General features: G+C 36.3%; 1 protein-coding gene across 12 annotated transcripts in view; it reads right to left on the reverse strand.

Annotated features, from left to right (window-relative positions):
* The window catches only part of MECOM (MDS1 and EVI1 complex locus), a 581,780-nt gene that overhangs the window by 291,414 nt on the left and 265,743 nt on the right, over window positions 1-24,623 (reverse strand). For all 12 annotated transcript variants that reach the window (XM_054482464.2, XM_054482462.2, XM_054482461.2 and 9 more), the window contains exon 2: window positions 9,085-9,422. In XM_054482464.2, the coding sequence (XP_054338439.1) occupies window positions 9,085-9,422 (338 nt within the window). The remainder of the gene's footprint in view (window positions 1-9,084; window positions 9,423-24,623) is intronic.

The following is a 24,623-nucleotide window of genomic DNA, read 5'->3' on the forward strand; positions in this document are numbered from 1 at the left end:
TCATGTCATTATGTTCTATGTGTAAATGTATGTATGTTTGAAAGAAGAAAACTAAGTTCACAGCCACTATTTTAACTGATTAAACTAATTTGGAGCAATTCTGGCTGAGATGAACACAATGCCAGGTCTGGCACATGACAGGTGCATCATCAACTGACTTATACTTGCAGAGTTTTGTAATGGCCAATGATAATAAAGATCGGCAAAGAAAATGTGCTACAAGGCAATATTTTAAAGAAGCAAAACTTTTTACTTTTCAATGGCCTGTCTCAGAGTATTAAAAACTAAGCCACCTAAATTGTTCTTTCGCATAAACAAGAAGTTTGTGATCTCTCCTGAATCCTCGTTTTCAATGGTCAGTGCTCCCATTTCAAACAAACCCAGAGTCAAATAATTAGACCATCCAGAGATAACTGAACTTCTAGGAAACAAGAAATTGGAAAAAGAGCAATAACTTATAAAAATCAATCAATAAAATATAATAATTGGCCTTTGCCCTATCTAAGAACCCTATGCTAGAGCTGCATTTTAGCCAAGCTGCTGCTGCTGTCATCTTGTTAACATTTATTGGGTTCTTCTACCAGCTCTGTGCTAAGCTCCCAACACACAATGTCACATTTTACCCTTACAACAACTCTAATTGGTTAGATACAATTATTATTCCTACGTGACATGTAAATAAACTGAGGGGCCGATAATTAATTAAAATTTCCCAAATCACTCAAGCCCACAGGACACCTGAGGAGGACTTGAGCCCAGGAAGTCTCACTCCAGAAGAAGCCTGTTTCTCACTGCTCCGCATGCAGTTACGATGTTGTTACATTGTGGCCACTTTTAGAAGGAAACATGAGAAAAACCTCATCTTGAACCAACAGAACTCTAAAAAATTATTTTCTACTCAGTAATTTTAATCAATCCATAACTCTAAAGTTCATAACCTGAGAAAAAGCTTTCTATCACTAATTATTTTCAAGTCCTTTAGACAAGCACATTCCAAGTCTTTAAAGATCTTTTTGTTGGAGAGAAGTCACATGCATTGTGAGGTGGCAATTGCTGCCAAACTCTAGTATTATTTTTAAAGTTTCTCTTGGTTGGATAAATACTGGTTTGAGAGAAAATCATACAAATGATGTTTCTGGTATCTATAGCTTATTTTTACCAGACCATATATTTTGGTCTATAAATTATATTTTCAAAAGCATCTTATTTCTCTAACATATAAACAAAGGATTTTCCAAAGTATCTTACTTGGGAAATATATTTAATTTTTGTATTACTTAAATAAAGTTCAGAAAGATGGCCCCTATTTATAATGTTATCTTTGATCTTTCTCTTTTAAAAACTTTCTTTGAAGAGTCTACCAAATTTTCTACGCAATTCTGATTATATAACAACTAATGATGTGGGGCAGTTTTTTCTGAAGTTTTTATTTTTAATTTTTGTAGGTACATAGTACGCATATATATTCATGAGATATTTTGATAGAAGCATGCAATGCATAATAATCACATCATGGAAAATGGGGTATCATGAGGCAGTTATTATTGACCCACTGACCAAATAAAAAGCAGGGGCCAATCAATCAGAGTAGTTTCCCTAGAATCACACAGTTAGTGACAGAAGCAAGATTGGATTACACATGTCTAAATTCCAGATCCTAGATTTTTCCATGGACTACTTCAGCTCTCATTCCTTGCCTCCTCTTTCAGAGTCACATAATCCTATATTCATCCATCCATTCTTTCATTTATCCATTCATTCACTCATTTATTTATTGAGCAATTATTTGTTGAATGTCTGTGTTATAGACTGAACGTGTGTGTCCTCCTAAAATCCATATATTGAAGCCCTAACCCCCATTACGGCTATATTTGGAAATAGGGCCATTAGGATATAATTAAGGTTAAATAAGGTCACAAGAGAGGGTCACCAATCCAATAGAATTAGTGTCCTTATATTAATAAGGAGAGATAGGAGAAGGCTTGTTCTGTCTCTCTCCCTGTCTCTCTCTCTCCACCCGCCCCAACCCTCTCTCTGCTTATGCACACCAAAGAAAGGCTATATGAGGATGCGATGAGAAGACAGCTGTCTGTAAGCATGGAGGAGAGCCCTCACCAGAAACCAAAGCAGCTGGAATTTTGATCTTGAACTTCTAGCCTCCGGAATTGTGTGAATACAAATTTCTATTGTTTAAGCCACCCAGTTTATGGTATTTTGTTATGGTAGCCCAAGCTGACTAATACAGTCTGCTTATTTCATTTAATGGCACTATTTTCAGAATAGTGCCACAGGGATTAAAAAACATATATGGAACACAATCAAAACATTGCACTAGGAGAATATACTTTTGCAAGCTCTCAAGAACTCTTGCTTTGTTAGGGAAGCTATGTAAATAATCTGGATACTACACAATGTTTTAGTGTTTTCAGCCCAAGAAGTTCACCCCAGAAGCCTGCTTTCTACTGCTCCGTGTGCAATTCCCACGTTGTCTCATAATGGCTATCTTTAGAAGAAAACATAAGAAAACCCTCATCTTTAGTAAGTGGATCCACCTTTCTTGGTGGGACAAAATTTAGGTAGTAATATATTGTAATTAGAAAGAACGTAAGACTGGGCATGGTGGCTCATACTTTTAATCCCAGCACTTTGGGGAGCCAAGGTAAGAGGATCACTTGAGGAAAGGAGTTTGAGACCAGCCTGGGCAACATAGTGAGACTCCATCTCTACAAAAGATGTTTTTTTTAATTAGCGAGGCATGGTGGTGGTACACATCTGTAGTCCTAGCTACTTGGGAGACTGAGGCCAGAAAATGGCTTTAGCTCAGCAGTGAGCTTTGATCATACCACCAAACTACTACAGCCTGGGTGACGTAGACAAAGAGAGACCCTGTCTCTAAAGAAAAGAAGAGGAAGAAAGAAAGGTCATAGATGATATCATGGAAGAAGCAAACTTGAGGAATGAATAGAAACTTGCTGAGGATAGGGAAGAAAACAGTTTCCCAGGTAGAAAGAACAGTGTGTATACAGCTAAAGCAGTGTTTAGAGGGAAATTTGTAACACTAAATGCCCACAGGAGAAAGTGGGAAAGATTTAAAATCGACAACTTAACAACACAATTAAAATAACTAGAGAAGCAAGAGCAAACAAATTCAAAAGCTAGCAGAAGACAAGAAATAATCTAAGATCAGAGCACAACTGAAGAAGATAGAAACATGAAAAATCCTTCAAAAAAAATCAATGAATCCAGGAGCTGTTTTTTAAAAAAAAAAATTGACAAAATAGATAGACCACTAGCCAGACTAATAAAGAAGAAAAGAGAGAAGCATCAAGTAGACACAATAAAAAATGATAAAGGACATATCACCACTAATCCCACAGAAATACAGACTATCATCAGAGATACTATAAACACCTCCACGCAAATAAACTAGAAAATCTACAAGAAATGAATAAATTCCTGGACAAATACACCCTCCAAAGTCTAAACCAGGAAGAAGTCAAATCCCTGAATACACCAATAACAAGTTCTGAAAATGAGGCAGTAATTAATAGTCTACCAACCAAAAAAAGCCCAGGACCAGACAGATTCACAGCTGAATTCTACCAAAGGTACAAAGAGGAGCTGGTACCATTCCTTGTGAAACTATTCTAATCAATAGAAAAAGAGGGAATCCTCCCTAACTCATTTTATGAGGCCAGCATCATCCTGATACCAAAACCTGGCAGAGACACAACAAAAAAAGAAAATTTCAGGCCAATATCCCTGACGAATGTTGACGCGAAAATCCTCAATAAAATACTGGCAAACCGAATCCAGCAGCACATCAAAAAGCTTATCCACTATGATCAAGTCGGCTTCATCCCTGGGATGCAAGGCTGGATCAACATACACAAATCAATAAACATAATCCATCACATAAACAGAACCAATGACAAAAACCACAGGATTATCTCCATAGATGCAAAAAAGACCCTCGATAAAATTCAACAGCCATTCATGCTAAAAACTCTCAATAAACTAGGTATTGATGGAACATATCTCAAAATAATAAGAGCTATTTATGACACACCCACAGCCAATATCATACTGAATGGGCAAAAGCTGGATGCATTCCCTTTGAAAACTGGCACAAGACAAGGATGCCCTCTCTCACCACTCCTATTCAACATAGTATTAGAAGTTCTAGCCAGGGCAATCAGGCAAGAGAAAGAAATAAAGAGTATTCGAATAAGAAGAGAGGAAGTTGAATGGTTTCTGTTTGCAGATAACATGATTGTATATTTAGAAAATTCCATCGTCTAAGCCCAAAAACTCTTAAGGTGAAAAGAAACTTCAGCAAAGTCTCAGGATACAACATCAATGCGCAAAAATCACAAGCATTCCTATACACCAATAATAGACAAACAGAGAGCCAAATCATGAGTGAACTCCCATTTACAATTGCTACAAAGAGAATAAAATACCTAGAAATACTACTTACAAGGGATGTGAAGGACCTCTTCAAGGAGAACTACAAACCACTACTCAGGAAAATAAGAGAGGACACAAACAAATGAAAAAAATTTCCATGCCAATGGATAGGAAGAATCAATATCGTGAAATTGGCCATACTGCTCAAAGTAATTTACAGATTCAATGCTAACCCATCCAGCTACCATTGACTTTCCTCACAGAAATAGAAAAAACTACTTTAAATTTCAGGTGGAACCAAAAAGAGCCCGTATAGCCAAGACAATGCTAAGCAAAAAGAACAAAGCTGGAGGCATCACGCTACCTGACTTCAAACTATACTACAAGGCTACAGTAACCAAAACAGCATGGTACTGGTGCCAAAACAGATAATATAGACCAATGGAACAGAACAGAGGCCTCAGAAATAACACCACACATCTACAACCATCTGATCTGTGACAAACCTGATAAAAACAAGAAATGGGGAAAGGATTCCCTATTTAATAAATAGTGTTGGGAAAACTGGCAAGCCATATGCAGAAAACTGAAACTGGACCTCTTCCTTACATCCTATACAAAAATTAACTCAAGATAGATTAAGACTTAAATGTAAGACCTAAAACCATAAAAACTCTAGAAGAAAACCTAGGCAATACCATTCAGGACATAGGCATGGGCAAAGACTTCATGACTAAAGCACCAAAAGCAATGGCAACAAAAGCCAGAATTGACAAATGGGATCTAATTAAACTAAAGAGCTTCTGCACAGCAAAAGAAACTATCATTAGAGTGAACAGGCAACCTACAGAATGGGAGAAAATTTTTGCAATCTATCCATCTGACAAAGGGCTAATGTCCCGAATCTAGAAGAAACTTACACAAATTTACAAATAAAAAGCAAACAACCCCATCAAAAAGTGGGCAAAGGATATGAATAGACACTTTTCAAAAGAAGACATTTATGTGGCCAACAAACATCTGCAAAAAAGCTCATCATCACTGGTCATTAGAGAAATGCAAATCGAAACCACAATGAGATACCATCTCACACCAGTTAGAATGGCGATCATTAAAAAGTCAGGAAACAACAGATGCTGGAGAGGATGTGGAGAAATAGGAATGCTTTTACACTGTTGGTGGGAGTGTAAATTAGTTCAACCATTGTGGAAGACGATGTGACGATTCCTCAAGTATCTAGAACCAGAAATACTATTTTACCCAGCAATCCCATTACTGGGTATATACCCAAAGGATTATAAATCACTCTGCTATAAAGACACATGCACATGTATGTTTATTGCAGCACTATTCCCAATAGCAAACACTTGGAACCAACCCAAATGCCCATCAATGATAGACTGGATAAAGAAAATGTGGTACATATACACCATGGAACACTATGCAGCAATAAAAAAGAATGAGTTCATGTCCTTTGCAGGGACATGGATGAAGCTGAAAACCAGCATTCTCAGCAAGCCAACACAGAAACAGAAAAACAAACACCGCATGTTCTCACTCATAAGTGGGAGTTGAACAATGAGAATACATGGACAGGGAGAGGGGAACATCACACACCAGAGCCTGTCAGTGGGTGGGGGGCTAGGGGAGGGATAACATTATGAGAAATACCTAATGTAGATGACGGGTTGATGGGTGCAGCAAACCACCATGGCACGTGTATACCTATGTAAAAAACCTGCATGTTCTGCACATGTATCCTAGAACTTAAAGTATAAGACCAAAAAAGAAAGAAAAAGGAAAGGAAGAAGGAAGGAAGGAAGGAAGTAAGAGAGAGAGAGAGAGAGAAAGAGAGAGAGAGAGAGAAAGAAAGAAAGAGAAAGAGAGAGAGAAAGAAAGAAGGAAAGAGAAAGAAAGAGAGAGAGAAAGAAAGAAAAAGAAAGAAAGAAAGAAAGAAAAGAAAGAAAGAAAAAAAGAAAGAAAGAAAGAAAGAAAGAAAGAAAGAAAGAAAGAAAGAAAGAAAGAAAGAAAGAGAAAGAAAGAAAGAAGGAAAGAAAGAAAGAAAGAAAAAGAAAAGAAAGAAAGAAGTTTGGGGACTTAATACAATATGGAAACCATCAATCAGACATGGTTGATGTGGGAGAGAAATGTGTCAAAATGACACATTTTTTTGGACTGAACAACTAGATAGATGGCAATGGAATTTATTAAAACAGGAAATGTATAAGAAGGGGAGCTTTGCAGGAAGAAAAGAGCAAGGGTCCTACTAGAGACAGCAATGATTTGTTCAGTTATGATAGGCTGAGTTTCCATTAGGGGAACATTTAATGCAGAATCTGATGCATAGTAGTCCCTCAATAATTGTTTGCTGAACACGGATTTTCTCTATTTGTATTTATTTGGGAGGAGGCCTAAGAGGTTTTTTTTTCTCCTTCATCATTTTTTTCAAAAATGAAGGCATATCAAAAAGAGAGGTCACACTAGTTAATCACAATTATCTCTAACTAAATAGGAGGAAAACCAGCTACAGTTGAGAAAAAGATGACATGGGGACAAATAAAAGTCATCCGGCAGGGGTTGGGTGAGATGCCTTTGAGAAAGTGCCCTTGCTAATCATGATTGGGTTTTGTATTAACTAGGTAAGACTAAAAGAAAAAAAAACCTAAGAAGAATCAAGAACTCAACTGCTCCTCTGTGGAAAACAAGTTTGCCAAAATTACAAACAGTCATTTCTTTGGTTTTTTTCATAATACCTAAAGAGCAGACAAGCCACATTCTCAAAAGGAAGGGTAATCGTTAAAATGATGGGAAAAACTACTGAATTGGCCATCAACTGAATTCTTGAAGGAGAAAGAGGAGAAAGGGAATATGTGATTTTCGGCCAAAAAGTCAGGAACTATTTTATAAAGGTGTCTTGAATTCCAAGCAATAAAAACAGCTCAGTTTTGACATAATGAAAAGAATCATTTTACATTTCTCAAGGTAAATATTTGCCAGTGTATATGTTGAAGACATTTCACTCCAAGGAGAAAAAAATAATTATTTTTGAATTTCCTCCTAATGCAGAATTTTCCCCAGGTTCATCCACCAATCCATAGGTATTATGTTTAAAAAGGCACAGTCCTGCATTTACCAAGCCTGTAATTGAAAAGTGATTTCATTATTAAGCTGTGGTTTATTCCAAGCCTTCTGGATAATCTTGATGAGTATTGCACTTGTTGCTTAACTCTGGAGATTTTGTAATAAAAGTTTAATGAGTTACTTATTATTAGAATGTTTATAGCCATTATTTTAAGGTGAACAATAATGACGTAAAGTTTGTACGCATTTGGTTTAAAACGTATTCAACTCACATATCAGTTAATGCTACAGTGATTTTTAAAAACTCTCTTATCAGTACATGTGTCTAAAGGCAATGCAGCTAAACCTCAGCTTTACTGGGGTTATGGTTAAGAACGAAACTAAGGAAGGATTTCTCACTTGAAAAATGTCAAAGCTGGATCCTGGCATTTCAGAATTTGAAAAAGAATTGCTTTTATTATGGCATTTTGAACAGATTTCACAAGAGGATGCACATAAAGCAAGAGGACAAAGAGTTGAAATTAAGTCCTGAAGGCACTGAATATTCATTTCTATTTAAAAGCTAACCAGATATTCTATTAATGATCATAAATATTAAGGAAACACACCAAAATAAATCTAGTTTATCTGATTTCTGTCTACTGAAATGCTATGAAACCAAAGGTCAATCACGTCTCTAAAAAATATCTTACCCCTGCAGAAACTATCTACAAGTTTTTCAGATAGAAACAAGATTTTCCAGAAATTATGATGTAATGATTCAAGCACAAAAGTTTTCAAGTTACTGAAATAAATGGAAAGTATATATATCCACTGAATCTGTATAAAATTTACACTCAGAAGAATAACACAGTTACCTGTCTTTATTGAAATAAGTTTAATTTAGATTCTTTAATCAGACTATAACTTCTAATTCTTAGATGTTGCCAAATGGATTTTATGAAAAATATGACTGAAACGTGTGACTAATTTTCGCAACCATTTTGTGCATCTGTTTTGATGCACAAATTACTCATTAAATCATTTGAATATAAAGAACCATAACATAATTCAGTGATGAGTACAGTGCTGACATTCTGGAAGCATGTATAATTAAAGCAGGGTTATCAAAAGAGAGGCAAAATATATTAGAAAAACATAGCACAAAATGAAAATAAAACCAAATTAACTCATAGCCACAAAATAGAGAAAACAAATGTTTTCCTCCAATCCTCCAACTCCCCACCCCAAAAAAGATAAAATGCAATAAACATGTTATATGATTATGCTTGTTTGCTAATGCCACATGCTACATATGGTCATAGCCAATGTTTCCAAACATTAACTATAAAATAATATCTTCTTCCTTTAGTATTTTTTCAAGTCAATACTATTTTTTGACCATATATTAGGTTGAGTTCCCTCCTATCATGCTATACTTTTATCAATACATTGTTTGTATTAAGAAGTGAGATTGTAAAGGAAGTTTATTCTTAAAAACCTGTTGAAAACATATTGTAACAAATATAATTTGCTTATTTTGTGGCTGTTTAAACAATCTCTTCTTTACACAGCTGCAATATACAAATGTGTTAACTCAAAATACATTCTTACCTCCCATCCATAACTGGGGTCTTTCAGGTTTGACCTCTGCTCTCCCACATAAGGCCCAAACTTTTCACCTACTTCGATCTTCCTTTTGGTCCATATTCCTAGTCCTGCTCCAGGCATATTTGACTCTCGAAGTTCAAACTCAGCAGGAATGGGGATATCATCAGGGATGTAGATGGGGGCTTTGTAAGGAGAACCCTCCTTTGGAGTAAATGCTTCACTGGATGTGGCAGGAGAACATGGCTCTTGAATATTGAGGGAGGGAGTGCTGGCTACTCCATCTGCATCTGGCATTTCTTCCAAAGGTATTTCAGGGTAGGTGCCATATACACACTCATTATCTGTGAATAAATAAGAACTTCATGAATTCCTTCCGATATTGGAAAGACAAAATTCCACAGGGGTAGCCACTTTATTATGTTGTTCTTTGAAGACTAAATAGGAAACACCATTGTTACGATGTTCCTTCATTAAAATCTTTATTATTCACAGGCCAGGGAGAGGCTAGAGATTATGGCCTCTGTGGCTTATCTGTGGTGAATTCATAAATCAAATGAGCTAATCCTCAATTGTCGATACTTGCATGGGCTAGTTCAATTCATTATCCATCTGGGAAACAATCAGCAACTTCATTATTGATCTGACTAAACTACAGACAAGAAGTAAACATGTGTGTAACTACAACCCCCAAATAATTCCAAATTGGGAGCTGACAGGATTCTAAAATATATTAGAAAGTTTTGTCATGCAATGTTATCTTGAAATAAATATAGGAGAGTCATCAAAGATTCCAAAGGCTGCCATGTGCCACAAGGCTTAAATGTGTGTGGCAGGATTATTTATTGGAATATTAATTTGTGTTTTTTCTTTCTCTGTATTTCGTTTCCAATTTTGAACATGTCACCAAGCCCTTGGTATTTCCTTGCCTCAGTAACTTATGCAGAGAAGAAAGTTAAAGTTACCTGAAGCCAGTGATGCCTCTGGATATTCGTAAAAGCTAAAATCATTAAAGAAATTAGGTAAATTTTCCAGCGGGGAAAGGGAGAGGAAGGGTCCCTTGAGATGCACCAAAAAGACAGAGAATTTCCTCCAGACTGAGAAATGAGGGAGATCAGAAACACTTTGTATGGGGCACTGCTCATCTTTACGGAGCAGCACCTGGGGAGGTGGCAAGACCTTTGAACAGACAGCAGGGCTGGGTAGCTAGGAGTTAGGACACTGAGCACTGAGGCCCTGAGGACCCCCAAGGCAGCACGGCGCCACACTTGAAGTAAACGAGTGGACCATGGGAGACCTTAAGACCTCTCTGAAACTTGTATGGGGATTTTATGAAACCAGTCAAAGGGGATTTCAGTTGTCTTAGAGCAAATGAATACATGTTTCTTGTCTGCTAGGATCACAAATTGAAAGTCATACCTGATTTGTTTGATTCATAGAACTTCAAGGAAAGAACTAAGAAAAACAGATGAAAATTACAAAGAAACAGATTTCAATCGAGCTAGTCAAAGATTAATAATTTGAAAAATTAGCTGAGTGTGGTGGTATGCACCTGTGGTCCCAGCTACTTGAGAGGCTGAGGCGGGAGGAATGCTTGAGCTCGAGAACGATACAATGAGCTATGATTGTGTCACTGCACACCAGCCTGGCAAGAGAGTGAAAGCCCATCTCAAAAAAAAAAAAAAAGAAAAAAAAAAGAAAAGGAAGGTAAAATGGGTTGCCTCCAGCTCCATGATCAGTGTTCTACTATAGCCTGGATAACCACGAGTTAAGGATGATGCATCATCCTTAACTCGTGCATCAAGTTGGTGATTAAACTAGGTGACTTTAAGACCCTGCCAACCCTGCAGTTCTATCAATTAAAGTCTTCTAAGAGAGTTTATTGGGCTAGAAGATAGAAGACCTTCATTATTCAGATTCATTATTGTAACAAACTATAACACTCATTAGCAATTGCCCATCAAGTAATGATTCCTGTCTCTTAAAGTTTTGTGAAGTGTAAAGTGATAGTACATGCAAAAGCATTGTTTAATGAGGTGCTTGGTTCTTGGTTGAAACACTGAAATAATGCCATTTAAACCAAGCATATAACTGAATTCCAGAACCCAACTTTATACCTACGGGACATAGCTTCTCATCATACAAGCTCATTATCATTCAAGTTCAGCATGTCCAAAATATTGTACCTTATCATCTGCCCTCAAATTGATTCTCTTGTTCACTTTCCTCTTTCTACTATGAATACCATCTTTCCCTTAATTATCCATGTCTGAGGCTTTAAAATAACATAGCCATTTTCTCTCCTTTGTCTTCCAAACTGTTCAGTCACTAAATGCTATTTGTTCTTCTTGCAATATTCTAACCTTCATCCAATTCTTTCAAATCCACATTTTCACACCTAAATATTTTCATAGTCCTTTAAATGGGTCTCAACCTCCAGCTTCTTTCCACTATCCATCAACACTGAGCCTGTTTAACACTGCTGAGTTTACCTTCCTGGCAGACCTATTTTCCTGTTTGACAGCCTTCAATAATCTCCAGTGTCTGCAGGTAAAGTATAAACCCCTTAGGTTTGGACTAAAATCTCTGTCGTTTTGAAACCATTCTTCCTTTCCATCTGATTCTCAATGCTCCTCAAAGGGAACCCCCAAGCTAGAGTAAACTTATTACTCTCTTCTGAGCTCAGTGAGCATTTCTTCTTCAGTTCTTCCTGCCTGGCACTCCTCTCTCTGCTCCTCTGCCCAACAAACTTGTAGTCTTCCTCCTGAGTCATATTCCAGCTGGTCCTATCACCATCCCATTTAACACTAGTATTCTCTTCCTTGAATTATTACACAATTTTATCCCTCAGTTTGGCAATCAAATACCATGCATTGCTGCCTATGGTTTAATGTGTGTGATTGTTTCATTCCCAAGTAGGAAATAGGTCCCTGATGGGAGACACAAGGACTCTCACTTTTTCGGAATTGTCCAAGTGATCTGCATATAGGTGTTTAATGAACACTTGTTAAATATATAATTAATCTAACATATAATTTTATTAAACTATGAATCCAAATCAATTTTTTTTACCAAATATAGGAAACTTTTGATCCTACAAAGCACCTTTAAACCTATAGAAATAGAACATGATGAATTGTCAACTTTTCTCCAAACCCAACATCAAAGGAAACAATTTTAATAATTCTCCAAAGAAATATTATCAGAGAAATATACTTTAAGGTCCAAACATACTCAACAAAGTCCATCTAATTTTATCCTTCAGGGAGATTTTGCATTTCAACCTAACATTTAAAAGCTCACTAATGGTCTTAGTACAGGTAAAAACCTATAAAAACATCTCTTTAGAACTGTAACATGCAACTACTGCAAATGCAAAGTTATTTTACACATTCTTAAAGAGATTTCTCCCCCATTGTTAGAATTTTGTTTTTCTTGAGAAATATAAATTGTAAAACATTGTGTACTCTGTAAATGTGTCCATGTAAGCGGGAGGAAACCAAAAGGCACCAAAATAAATAGAACAATATTCCTCCCGTAATTATCTATTAAAGATCAGTAAAATTTCCCCTACTTCCTCAAAGAGTCAAATCAGTCATACTTTCAGTTTCATGAAAGTGATCTTTAAAAAAGGATAGAGGCCGGGTGTGGTGGCTCAAGCCTGTAACCCTAGCACTTTGGGAGGCTGAGGCAGGCGGATTGCCTGAGCTCAAGAGTTTGAGACCAGCCTGGGCAACATGACGAAACCCCATCTCTACTAAAAATACAAAAAAATTAGTCGGGCATAGTGGTGCACACCTGTAGTGCCAGCCACTCTGGAGGCTGAGGCACAAGAATTGCCTGAGCCTGGGAGACAGAGGTTGCAGTGAGCCGAGATCACGCTATTGCACTCCAGCCTGGGCAACAGAGTGAGACCCTGTCTCAAAAAAATAAAAAAGCATAGAGACAAGCCCATCTGTGCCCTCCCACTGGCGTAGCTTATCCCGTGACCTCTGAATTACCCACAAACTCTCCCAATGCATTATCTAAGCGAGTGCACTTAGATTTCAGTTCCTGTGGAGACAAAATACACGTGTGTGCCCAGCCAGCTGCACAGAAGAATTTGAATTTAAAGCCTGAATACAATTCTGCTTACAATGACAAAAATGTACAATTAAACCTAAAGAACAACTTACGTAGGTCAAGCAAATCCACAAGAAGAACTCACGGACCTATTCATCCGTATGCAAGCACTAAATATATATGCAAGTGCAGGCAATTTGTTTTGAAGCCACTTTTAATCTAGTATCATCCAAATTAAATATAAAAAAGCCTGTGTTGACAAAAGTGAAAATATTAAACTGCTGAGTTTTACGTATCAAAACACGCAACAATATTTCAATGTAACCTAGCATTATGAAATTTTCAATAGCAAATGCAGTTTATTGCACCACATTGAATATTTGCATAAACCAAAATAAACTAATGCCTCCATATACATTACTCAAGAACTATCCAAAAAGCTGCTAAAACATTTCATCTAAATGATAAATTACTTCAATTATCATATCCCCATTAAATCTCTGTTATTGGGGAAAATTTGTAGATCCTTTCCCTCAGCTATAACTATAGTTAATTAAAGCATTTCTCAGATATCACACTGACAGATTGGACACATTTACAATAATAGGTAAGTATCAGGTAAAAAGTGCCATATGTATCAGTGGTCCCATAAAGATAAATAACGCTTGTAACTTCTTGGAGCTGAGCTGTCTGCTACTGTAATTTGCTTCATGCATCCTTTAGGCATGTCATTAACTAAATGAGGAAAGAAAGACAAGCATATTGTTGGATTTGAGACAAATGATTTGGGAAATTGCTCTTGGAAGTCGACCTCTTCAATTCAAATTTTAAGTGTTCTAATTTCCTCAGAGACCAAGGGAAAGGCCACATTTTGATTACACTATATTTATTTATATGTGTCTTTGAATAACTACCATAGGTTTCCACTTGAGAAGTATTCAATTTTGAAAACATATCAGAACCTTCAAAGAGAAGAAATTGCAGAAATAATACCAATAATAGTAACTTCCATAGATGTATCCACATTTTCTCATTTTAATGCTCAAAACAATCCATTGAGAAAATGATGATAAGAATAATCTTCCATTTTGCAGATGTAGGACCTGATATTCAATATATCCAAAGTCAGCTGAGACTAGCTGGGTGTCCAAACCCAGTCCTCCCTTTAACTCTTAGGCAACTTGTTTTTTGATCCTTAAAGATATGTTTTAAAGTTTGTTTAGTTTGTTTGTTTTATCAAAATTGTAGCCATAATGTGTGAATACTTTGATTTTTGACTTTTTCACTGGATTATAGTTTATTATAAACACTTCCTTATGTATGTTTTACTATTTTCTAAAACTACATTTAATTGCTGTGTAATGTTCCGTTATATGAATCCACAACAGCTGAACTACTTCCATGGATTTTATTTATGTTGCTTCTAATTTTCTGTTATCATAAATATCATGAAAATGAGCCTTCCTTAACATAAATTTTTATTGTCATCCATTTCAATTTCCTTAGGTTAGATTCCTATAAGAAAACTTAGTGGATATTGACAGATTGCTTTTCAGAAAGTGTATAGCAATTTACAGTTCTACCAATTATACTGGCATTTATTATTATGTCTTGTTTTTAATGAAGAAAATTATATATCTATTACTGCTTAATTCACATCTCAGTTGATTACAGAAACTAAATATTCTTATTTGTCATTCAAACTTCTTTATTTGCAAATTTTTCATTGTTTTTGCCCACTTTTAATTAGGCTTTCATGTCTGTCTTATTAATGATAAATAAATTAGCCCTTGGATATTGTATTTTAAATTTTCCTAGTAGACAATTTGCCATTTGGTATTTCGATTTTTTTTTAACTTTTATGGAACTAAGTCTATATTTCTTTTGTGATTTTTACATTTTTCTTACAAAGTCCTTACCTACAGAAGGGAAAAAAAGATTCCCTTGAATTTTCTTTGAGTTTCATAGTTGCTTTTCTACCAACCTTGGATTACCAATGAGTGATTTACTGCTGAGTGAAAAGCAGAAAAAAAAATGATTTCATTTATTTGAGCGCCTGTGAACGGCAGGCTAGAAAAAAATGCCATTTTACTCGTAATTCTTTGGTTCTTATTTGCAAGGCTGGCCTAAATGCCTTCTCTTTTTGTGGGTTTTATATAACTCACCATTTGTTTCTTTTGGCCTTTTTGCCTAGTTTAACTGCAAATCTGGTCAGATGCCATTCAAAATCCTGAGTTTCACCATTAATGCCCATCATAATACTTATCACTCAGTATTATCATTAGTGATAGTAACATGAATAATTTTTCTCTCTACTCTTCACATTAGTTCATTGATAGAAAATATTCAGCAACTAAAAAGTTTAATATTTATTAAGAGCATATATACATACTTTGACTATAAAGTAAGACTGATTTCTGTAGTTATTAAGTAAGAAGTTAATTATTTATACTCAACTGTACACATACATGCATATAATACACACATCCATGTGTATTTGCAATCTGTGTGTAGGGGTGTGTGTGTGTAATAGTTCCCTAATCTTAAAAATAGGCTGAGACAGAAACATGATTTGAGATCTCAGGCAGACTGGTTGAGATCATAACTACATGAAACAACTGCCAAGAGGAGCTCAACTAGGGAATTGAACAGATTAGGTAACTCAGAAATTTAGACATTTCCCCCCATTATGTTCCTCATTGCAGTTTTGTAATAAAAACATGAGCAAACTTCAAAGGAAGCTCTGTAGTAAAGGTTAATTGCTACTAAAGAAGAGGGTGGGCCCAAGCACCAGTACTTTGTGCCCAACTTGCAAGCAGACAGGAAGGATTACACGTGGCTGAGAGCGGAGGATGTGTGCCCTGCTCTAGGAGGCGAGCAGGCTGGGCCAAACCTCAAAGCCCCACTAGGGACCTCCTGGTAGGACGTGAGCACATGAGCACAAGTCCACGAGCTGATGCCTGCTAACAGTGCGGCAGGGAAGGGAGGGGGAAGACATCAATTTCCTTACAAAATTAAAACCGGACATGCTCTTCTTCCCTTGTTAGGACAATTCCAGAGCAGTTACAGAGGCATGTTTGTGAGAAAGCAGAGGACTTCAGGAGCCAGCTCTTCTGCACCAGCAACACAGTGAATAAACACGTGCTGGGCTTGGGGAAAAGGGTGGAGCTCAACTAATGCCAGATGCACAAACAGAACAAAGAAGGAGGCTATGAACTGGCCAGCAAAATCTTCTATGAGAATGGCCCTAAGATAATGAAATTTAAGATCCCAACGAAACGAAGAAAGGAAACTAGTTAAAGTAGGGAAAATGAATTTCCAGAAAACTGACTTAAACAAGCTGTGAAGGACTGTAGCAAGGGTGCAGAATTACAGGCTTAGAAAACAGAGACATTGAATAGAGTGGGAACTGCTGATGGACATAGTCTTTAGCATGTCCTGCTCCAGAAGAGAGTGAGAAGAAAAGAGACTTAAATGGAGTGTTTGGACACTGGACTGAATCTGTAGAACCCGTGTCTCGAGACACCATTATGTTTGGAAATAATCTATCAACATGACTTGGCACTGGAATTTTTTTAATGACCCTCTAAGCTTCCTTGCACTTTTAGTATTTGCTACTTCATTGTACCATGCTATTCCATGTCTTCCTCATGGAACTTTTCCCCCAGTGTTTCCTAAAAATATTTCATTTGCGAGTTGTCAAAAAGACTCAGAATGGAAGTATTGGGGGCAGATAGCAAGGGAGATGGCAAAGAATGTGATATGGATGGAAAATAAGGGACTAAATCAATGAGCAAACTTTTATTTTTCTCCTGGTATTGCGGAATACTGTTGCATGTCCTGTGGCTTTCAAATCTAGTTAAGAGATTTTCCACTCCTCTAGGAATTTCACAGACATTTCACTAAATAAGTACGAGTTGGGAATTAAACTAGTACTCCCAAGCTATTAAAAAATGGGCTTCGCCTCTTCCAAAACTTTCTCTTCAGAGTTGGAACTAAGCTTTTGTCAAAAGATAATGGAAAGAAATTGCTAGAAAATTCATACTTGAGGTACGAGTAAAGCCATTTGGTATCTAGTTACTGAATCTAAAACAGCTAACGCAAAGACATTAAAGTTCTGTGAGTACTATTCCAAAGGAAAACATGAGCTGGTTAATGTTTGGCCTATTCTGTTGTTAAGGAGCCACCGTCACCAATATCCACTGGAATGACCAGGTAAGAACAGACTTATCACATATCAGATAGATAGTTTTTCTTTTACATTTTAATTATGTGCCTCGACTTTCTTTTGCCAGTACAAATTTTTGAGAGACTTTTGGCAACCTCTGATGGACCTGATGGGCTTTTTTTTCATAAGCTTTCTATGTCCCCAAAGTGATTTTCCTTCAGATTCATTTAGAGGAAAGTAGAACCGTCCTGAATTCATGCTGCAGCAGACTGGGTGGTTACTCCTCAGGCAATCTGAAATGACCAGAGTACAGCCTTTCAGTATTCCAGCCATATCTACAGTAATTATTTGCCAGCGTATCTAAAAGAAGGCAGGCATTTCCTGTTGCACACAAATGGGACATTCTTATCTAAATTACTGTTTAAACAGGTATTTAAGAAAAGACTATCACAGTCAGGAATTTACTGATGACGGAACACATTAGTTTAGGGCTGGACACATTAGTTGAGGACTAACCATTGTCAAGAAAGGAAGTATATCAGCATCAGGAAGGTATAGAGAATATTTTACAACTCCCATATGGGTCAAGATGGAGGATTGTAAACTATGCCATTTGCATTTGGAGAAAGCAGGAGGGTCACAAGTCCTGGCATGGAGTTGTGCTTGCGTCAATATGTTGCTGAACCCTGGAGTAACTTTAAGAGGCAGAGCCTGAGAGTCGTAGCTGCTTGGGGTCTCTGTTTCCCTATCCATAAAATAAGCATGTTGGACAAGTTCATCCCCAGGTCCATTCCACTCAAGCAATCCCAGTTCTACATAGTAAAAACCAGAAGGTGGTCAAAATTTGGTGTACCAAAAGCTTATAAAATGTATTTCCTGGAAAGAGACTGTGAGAATTGGTTTGGTCTCTCCCAACATGTAACCTAGGAGAGACTGTGCTCTGGCTGCCTAACCTTGCTCTAACCAGTGAAACTGGAATTTATTCCCAGTAGAGGCTTATAAAACTGGGCTGTTATTCTCACATTAAGTAGACTGCCCTCTGGTGAGGACTGTGGTTTATGTGTGGGCAGAACGTGTGGTTTACTACCTCTAATTTGTTTATGTTGTTGATGGTGGTTTCAGAAGAAAGCTGCACCCCTTCACATGCTAAAGAGTGACCGGATTTACTTCCTTTAAAAAAAAGTGTTTAAAGGTGGGCAGAGACATGAGGGAGCATTAATGTGCCATTGCTAATGGAGGAGCAACTGGGATCCCTGTGACCACAGCTCTGCTTCATTCAGCTCTGCATGTGAAATGAGAGCCCCAACTTGTTTATTATAATTACCTAAGTGTGGCTTGGTGGCTTTTGGCAGAGATCCTTCTTGCCTCCAAAGGAGAGACCAAAACTCACGAGCTACACGCTAAAGGAAGGAGGTGGTGTGCATTCTGTAGCAAGGAGGCTATAATTCTAATATATTCTGGATGAAAATATTCAAAACAACCCCCAAAAGATGAAGATCAAAAAGTAAATGAGATTGAGATCTACCTTCTACCACACGGCAAACAAAGATAGGCATGCAGGAGAACTGGATAAACAGTGTAAATGTAAGTTCAAATTCATTTTCGCAGCTGACTTGATGCAGACCCTTCCCTATTACCACAAAACAGAAGAGCTTTCTTACAGCCAGGAGTCTTACATAAAGAAAAGAAAATAATTATGCATGTCTGGCAGAAGAGGGAGTTGTAGCAATGGCTTGCTGGTAAAAAGGAATATGAATGAGCAATAGAACGCTAACTTAACCACACTCTTGGTTTGATAAGAAGCAGAGAGTGCCCAAAAGATTGAAATTTTGTTAGAGTCTCAAATGTTTTATTTGAAAATGAGCAATGGTCCTTGTTCTCACAAGCTTTGGTAACTAAAAGACAACAATTTCTCATCTTAAAGTGATTCTGTGGAAAAAATTCCTTGATTTAGCTAATTTGAGCTTGAACTCTACCCCATTGCAAGCACAGTATCTTCAGTGTTAAACAAGTTTAGATGTTGCTAAGGAGTGCAATTTTCTGCCCCCATTCTAAGCTCTAAAGACCCCCATATTGAGTTTCCCAATACCACATCATATTAAATGTAAAATCATTCAAAACCACAGAGATGAAGAGAATGTCATTGAAAAACATAAAGGAAGGTTTTTTGCTTTTTTTAAGTATGAGAAAACATTATATATTTTGATTAAAAATGTTTGCAGAAAAATATGAACAGATGTGCTATGTGTATGTGTGCACATACACCAAATAGCACTTATAATTTGAGAGGGGGTAATTTCAACATTGCTAAGTGGTAACACAAGCTAGGTATTTAAGGGAATGATATAATATGACAACTTCATAGACTACCAAACTATGTATGGTCTCTGGAAATTGTCATTATCAACATGTACAATAACTAGTAGCATTAGGTGGTCTGTACAGTATCCTTCATGTCTAATTGAGTCACACAGTCTAAGACACTTGATGGGCACCAGGCACTGCCTTCTAATGGGAACTGACTTTCAAAAAAAATGCATTCAGGACCTCTTTTATATAAATTACTATCGTTTGCAGCAAGAGAGGATTATAAATGTTTGCTGGCAAAAACTAAATTTATTTACAAACTGGGTCTAATTTATTTATGGCTGCAGTACAATCGGCTTTTGTCGAAATATTTATGTTATCTGTACTTCTGCCTCACTAAACTCTACCACAATCATAAACACTGTTGAAAAATTATTTGCAGTTAGCAGGATTTAAGCTACCCATTATACCACCAGCTAGTGCCAGTAAACTTTTGCACTGGTTGATAAAGTTTCCTCCGTGGAATAAATATACATTTGACTTTCAAAATCTTTGGTAGGCTCCATACTATGAAAAGTGAAGGATTAAACGGATGTCCCAGACTTCACTAGTTTTGTGTGAATGCTTCAATTGTACATTCCAATTGAAATTTTGTGGATAGACTAGAAAAGTGCACAGATTTAAATCCTTTTCTAGCATTAAAAGAGGAATTCGATGATTGAAGTGTTGAGGTGATAATCTTTGCCAAAGATGCTACTGCTCAGACTTGAATTCATGTACCCATTCCAAAACATTTATTCAATAAATACCACTTTGTGCCTGGAGCTGTGTAAGTTGCTAAGGATGGAAATAGAGTTGAATAAGATAAAATGTCTGCCCTCAAGTAGCCTAAAGTTCAGTAGTGAAGACATAGATGGTAACGTATGTGACAATGAAATAAAATGAGGCCTAAGATGAGGTTAGGAAAAGTGCTGAGTGCTAAAAGAGTTGTGTGTAAGTAATTCTGCAACTGGGCGTGCCAGTCTCGTAGAACCTCTATCCTTATGTTCGCTAGAGCTATATATGTACTACATCTTTAAAGAAACCTCTTATTTTGATTATTGGTGGAAACGCAGTTGCCATTCACATTTATTTCTGAGTATCACTAAGCTCTTCATAGTAATGTGAGCATCAGAATATTTTGGGGGGATTATCTACCCTCACTGATGCTTCCAAATAACTCATAAAATGATGAAACACTGCAACAGGTTCTAAAATGGCACGCCCACATTTCCATTATAAAGTAAGCCAAGAGAAAACAGCGTAGAGTAGTGAGTAGTTCCCATGTCAACTAAATATGTATTTCTGCTTGATCTGCTTCACTGAAAAGAGCCCAGAAGTTCTGTTGTGAATCAGGTAGGACCGCTGTGATACCAATGAAACTCCCACCAGCCTACAAATGATCCAAACCACAATATTTATCTTCCAGCTAGAATTGAAAGTTATTCCAAACTGACCAGAGATAGTCCTGATGGATCTCAGAACAGTGATGTATTCAAACGAGGACTGGCCAGAGCACCCTGGAACCTCCAGTGGCATGGCACCAATCTGGAGTAGGAGTTCTTAGAGAAGTGTCAGTACTATTGTCTTCTGGTGTCTTACACTACCCACCAGATAATGAATTTTTCTCAAATAATTTCTACCTATGTATACAATAGTCAAAGTAACTTAACAAAAAGCCAAAGTAGCAAAATTCATTTTGAGAACTGTATTTATTTGGTGGGGGAAAAAAGATCTCAAAAAAGGAGCTTTTCATTCATCAAGGTGCTTTGTAAAAAAGAATACCCAAAACTCACATATTTGGAGCTTCATATTTAGTAATATAATCATAAAATATTTTGCTGTCCACTTATATCAACATGATATAAAATAACTCTTACTTAGATCCAGGTGTTATTCACTAAAATAAACAAAATCTCGGTGATTTTTTTTTGTGTTTTGCTGATCATTTTATGAATTTATTCTGGTAAACCTTCTTTAACTGCTTGTTCTAAAAGACCATAGCTATGCTAATTAAGTTAAATAAAATCTTCTGGCATCATATTGTTTAAACCTCAAAATAATCAATTGAAATAGATACTTCAATAGCATTGTAGAATCTCAGAGCCAAAGAAAGCAAGAAAATTTTCAATTTATTCATCTAAACACCTAAAATTCTTGCTAACTTAAATATATTGTGGATAAAGCCATGTAAATCTATATGAACCATGACTGCTCATGAGAAAAATTTATAAATGTTATAATTCTATCAAAAGCATATAATGTTAAGAAAATCTACTGGAGACAGGAAAGATACCTGAAGTCTATAGAATACACAATAATTTAAAAGGCTTTTGCTATTGTTGCTTTGTTGTTTTGTTGCTGTTGTTGTATTAATATGTCTACTTCATTCAACTTTTTAATACTCATCACCACTATTAAATCTTAACAACTATGATCCAACATATGCCACAAAACATTAATCATTTAGCCAACAAGACTTCTACATGTAAATCACCATGAGGGGGTCACAAAAAAGAATAAAGTGAAATTGCTGATTTCAAAGGACTTACAGTCTTGTTGGGGAGATAAGGCAAATGCCCAGGAGGATTTAACTTATGTAATATAAGGCTGCATTAAATAGAGTCAAGTGAATGGCACAGAAAGTGACCTCAATGATCAACTCTAAAAGTGATATTCCATTTTTTTTTAAGAGAAAGCTGAAGTGAATGCTGGCTAGAAATTCTAGTTGTGATGAAGGCAGATAATCAAGAGGATTGTGAAACAAAGGGGTATAGGTTGTGGCCAAGCCTTGGAGAGGTAATGACTTTTAATTGGATTGAGTTTATCATATTTGCAGAGGTACGGCAGACACAGAAGAAAGGATTAGAGTGATTTCCACTTTCTATTATTTGACATAATGAGAAAACAGAGGGTGGTCCACATCTCTGGTACATATTATGAGCCATAGGAGATGCTTAACAAGTCAGGTTTTGGTAGCATTGAACTCTTCTAAATAAACTTATTTATTTGGACATAGTTGAGTCAAACAAGTCACCTGGAAAAAAGGTTACAGGTCATTAATTTGCATAGTACAAAGGATTTATGAATTTTTAAATTAACCCTCCTGGATCTCGACACCATTTCAAAGAGTAGGGCATATCTGCATTTTTCTTCAAAGTTTAGATAGCTTAAAGGGTCAAATGAAAATGCTTGGCTGACGAAAAACCAGCTGAGCCAATTTGCTTTTTTCTAGATGGAAAAGAAGTGTATTATAAATTCTTCCAAGAAACAGCATTATATACATCAGGTCAAATATATATACAAAACAAATGAGCAAATAAACAACTGCAACAAAGTTGCATAAATATTTGGTGAGTCACAAAAAGATCATGCATACTCCAAATTCAAGAGAGCCCAAGTATGAAGGATGATTAAAGCACACCTCCACCGAAACTCCACTAGACTATAAGGGGATGAGGGCAGGAAGCATGGGTGCCTGTTTCACTGCTGAATCCCCAGGATCCAGCAATATTTCTAGTTCATTACAATGATTCAGTATGATTTTGTTGAATTGAAAACATCAGCCAAAGCAAGCCAATTTTACTGAAATTGGCTGGTACCTTTTTCTCCTTCTCTAAATTGGGAAGTTCTAACATAAATGTTCAAAAGGCATCACACAAATTGTGTCCTTAGTCTGCTTAAAGGTATGGTAAAAATGCCCCACTGGAGAAAGGGAAAGTGACTACTAAATTTACACACACTCTTATGTGCACACATAAACACACACTCCAAATGCTCAAGATACTGATAGATTAACAAACAACCAAACACAATCAATTCAGAGTTTATATCATGTCCTCTTCACATTGCAACCTCTTCAAACAAATTTGTTTTTCTTTTTTAAAAAAAAAGGAATAAAAAAACAAACAAAAAGTCTCTACATGGATAATCCATATTTATGTCCTTTTCTCAAGACTTTTACTAGTTCTTCAGGAAGAAGAACAGTAAACCAGTATCAAACATTACCAACAAAATTTGTTTCCACCAACATTTGCAGCAGCACCTGCCATGAACTAGCCATACCTTATAGATTGTAAAACATAAGCTTCAAGAGGATAGGGATCCTGTGTGTTTTTTTCACTGGTGCCTTTGCAGCACCAAGCATAGTGTCTGGTACATAGTAAATGTTCAATAAACAAATAAATATAAAATTTGTTAAATAAACAAATAAATATAAAGTTTGTTAAATAAACAAATAAATATAAAAATGGAAGAATACAGAAATGAGCCTTAAGGAGTCCAGAAACTATAGAAGCTATCCCCAAACCAGGCTGTGCCTCTGAGTTCCATATGAAGCTTATTTTTAAAAGTACCAATTATATGGCATTTCTAGAATTAGTGATAAAGAATTCTTACTGACCTGATAGAATCATTTTTCATAACATCTGCAGTTTCCTGTTCTATAGTATCAGTTTACAATATCACAAGAAATTCAAATAATCTATAAACCATAGATCCAAGCCAATTCCTGTTTAAACCAGAAGAACACAATGGGTTCAAGTCCACCAAACTAGTTATATAACCCCAGAAAATTCTCTTAATGTATTTGAGCCTCAGTTTCTTTATTCATATTTGATGCTGTCATATATCGTAGCCAGGAGTCACATATGACAATAGAGCACATGACGTGTGGCTATTTCCAATTGGGATGTGCTGTAAGTTTTAAAAATACAAATCAGATTTCAAACACTTGATACAACAAGTAAAATATCTTGTTGATAATTTTTGTCTATTGATTACATGCTGAAATAATATAATTTTGGATACACTATGTTAAACAAAACATATTAGTAAAATTAATTTCACCTGTTTTGTTTTACCTGCTTTAATGTGACTACTAGAAAATTTAAAATTACTATGAGGCTCACATTTGTATTTCTATAAGACAACACAGGTTTTCAAAATATGACACCAAGTTGTATTAAGA

This window comes from Pongo pygmaeus, chromosome 2 (assembly GCF_028885625.2).
Source record: "Pongo pygmaeus isolate AG05252 chromosome 2, NHGRI_mPonPyg2-v2.0_pri, whole genome shotgun sequence".
NCBI lineage: Eukaryota > Metazoa > Chordata > Mammalia > Primates > Hominidae > Pongo > Pongo pygmaeus.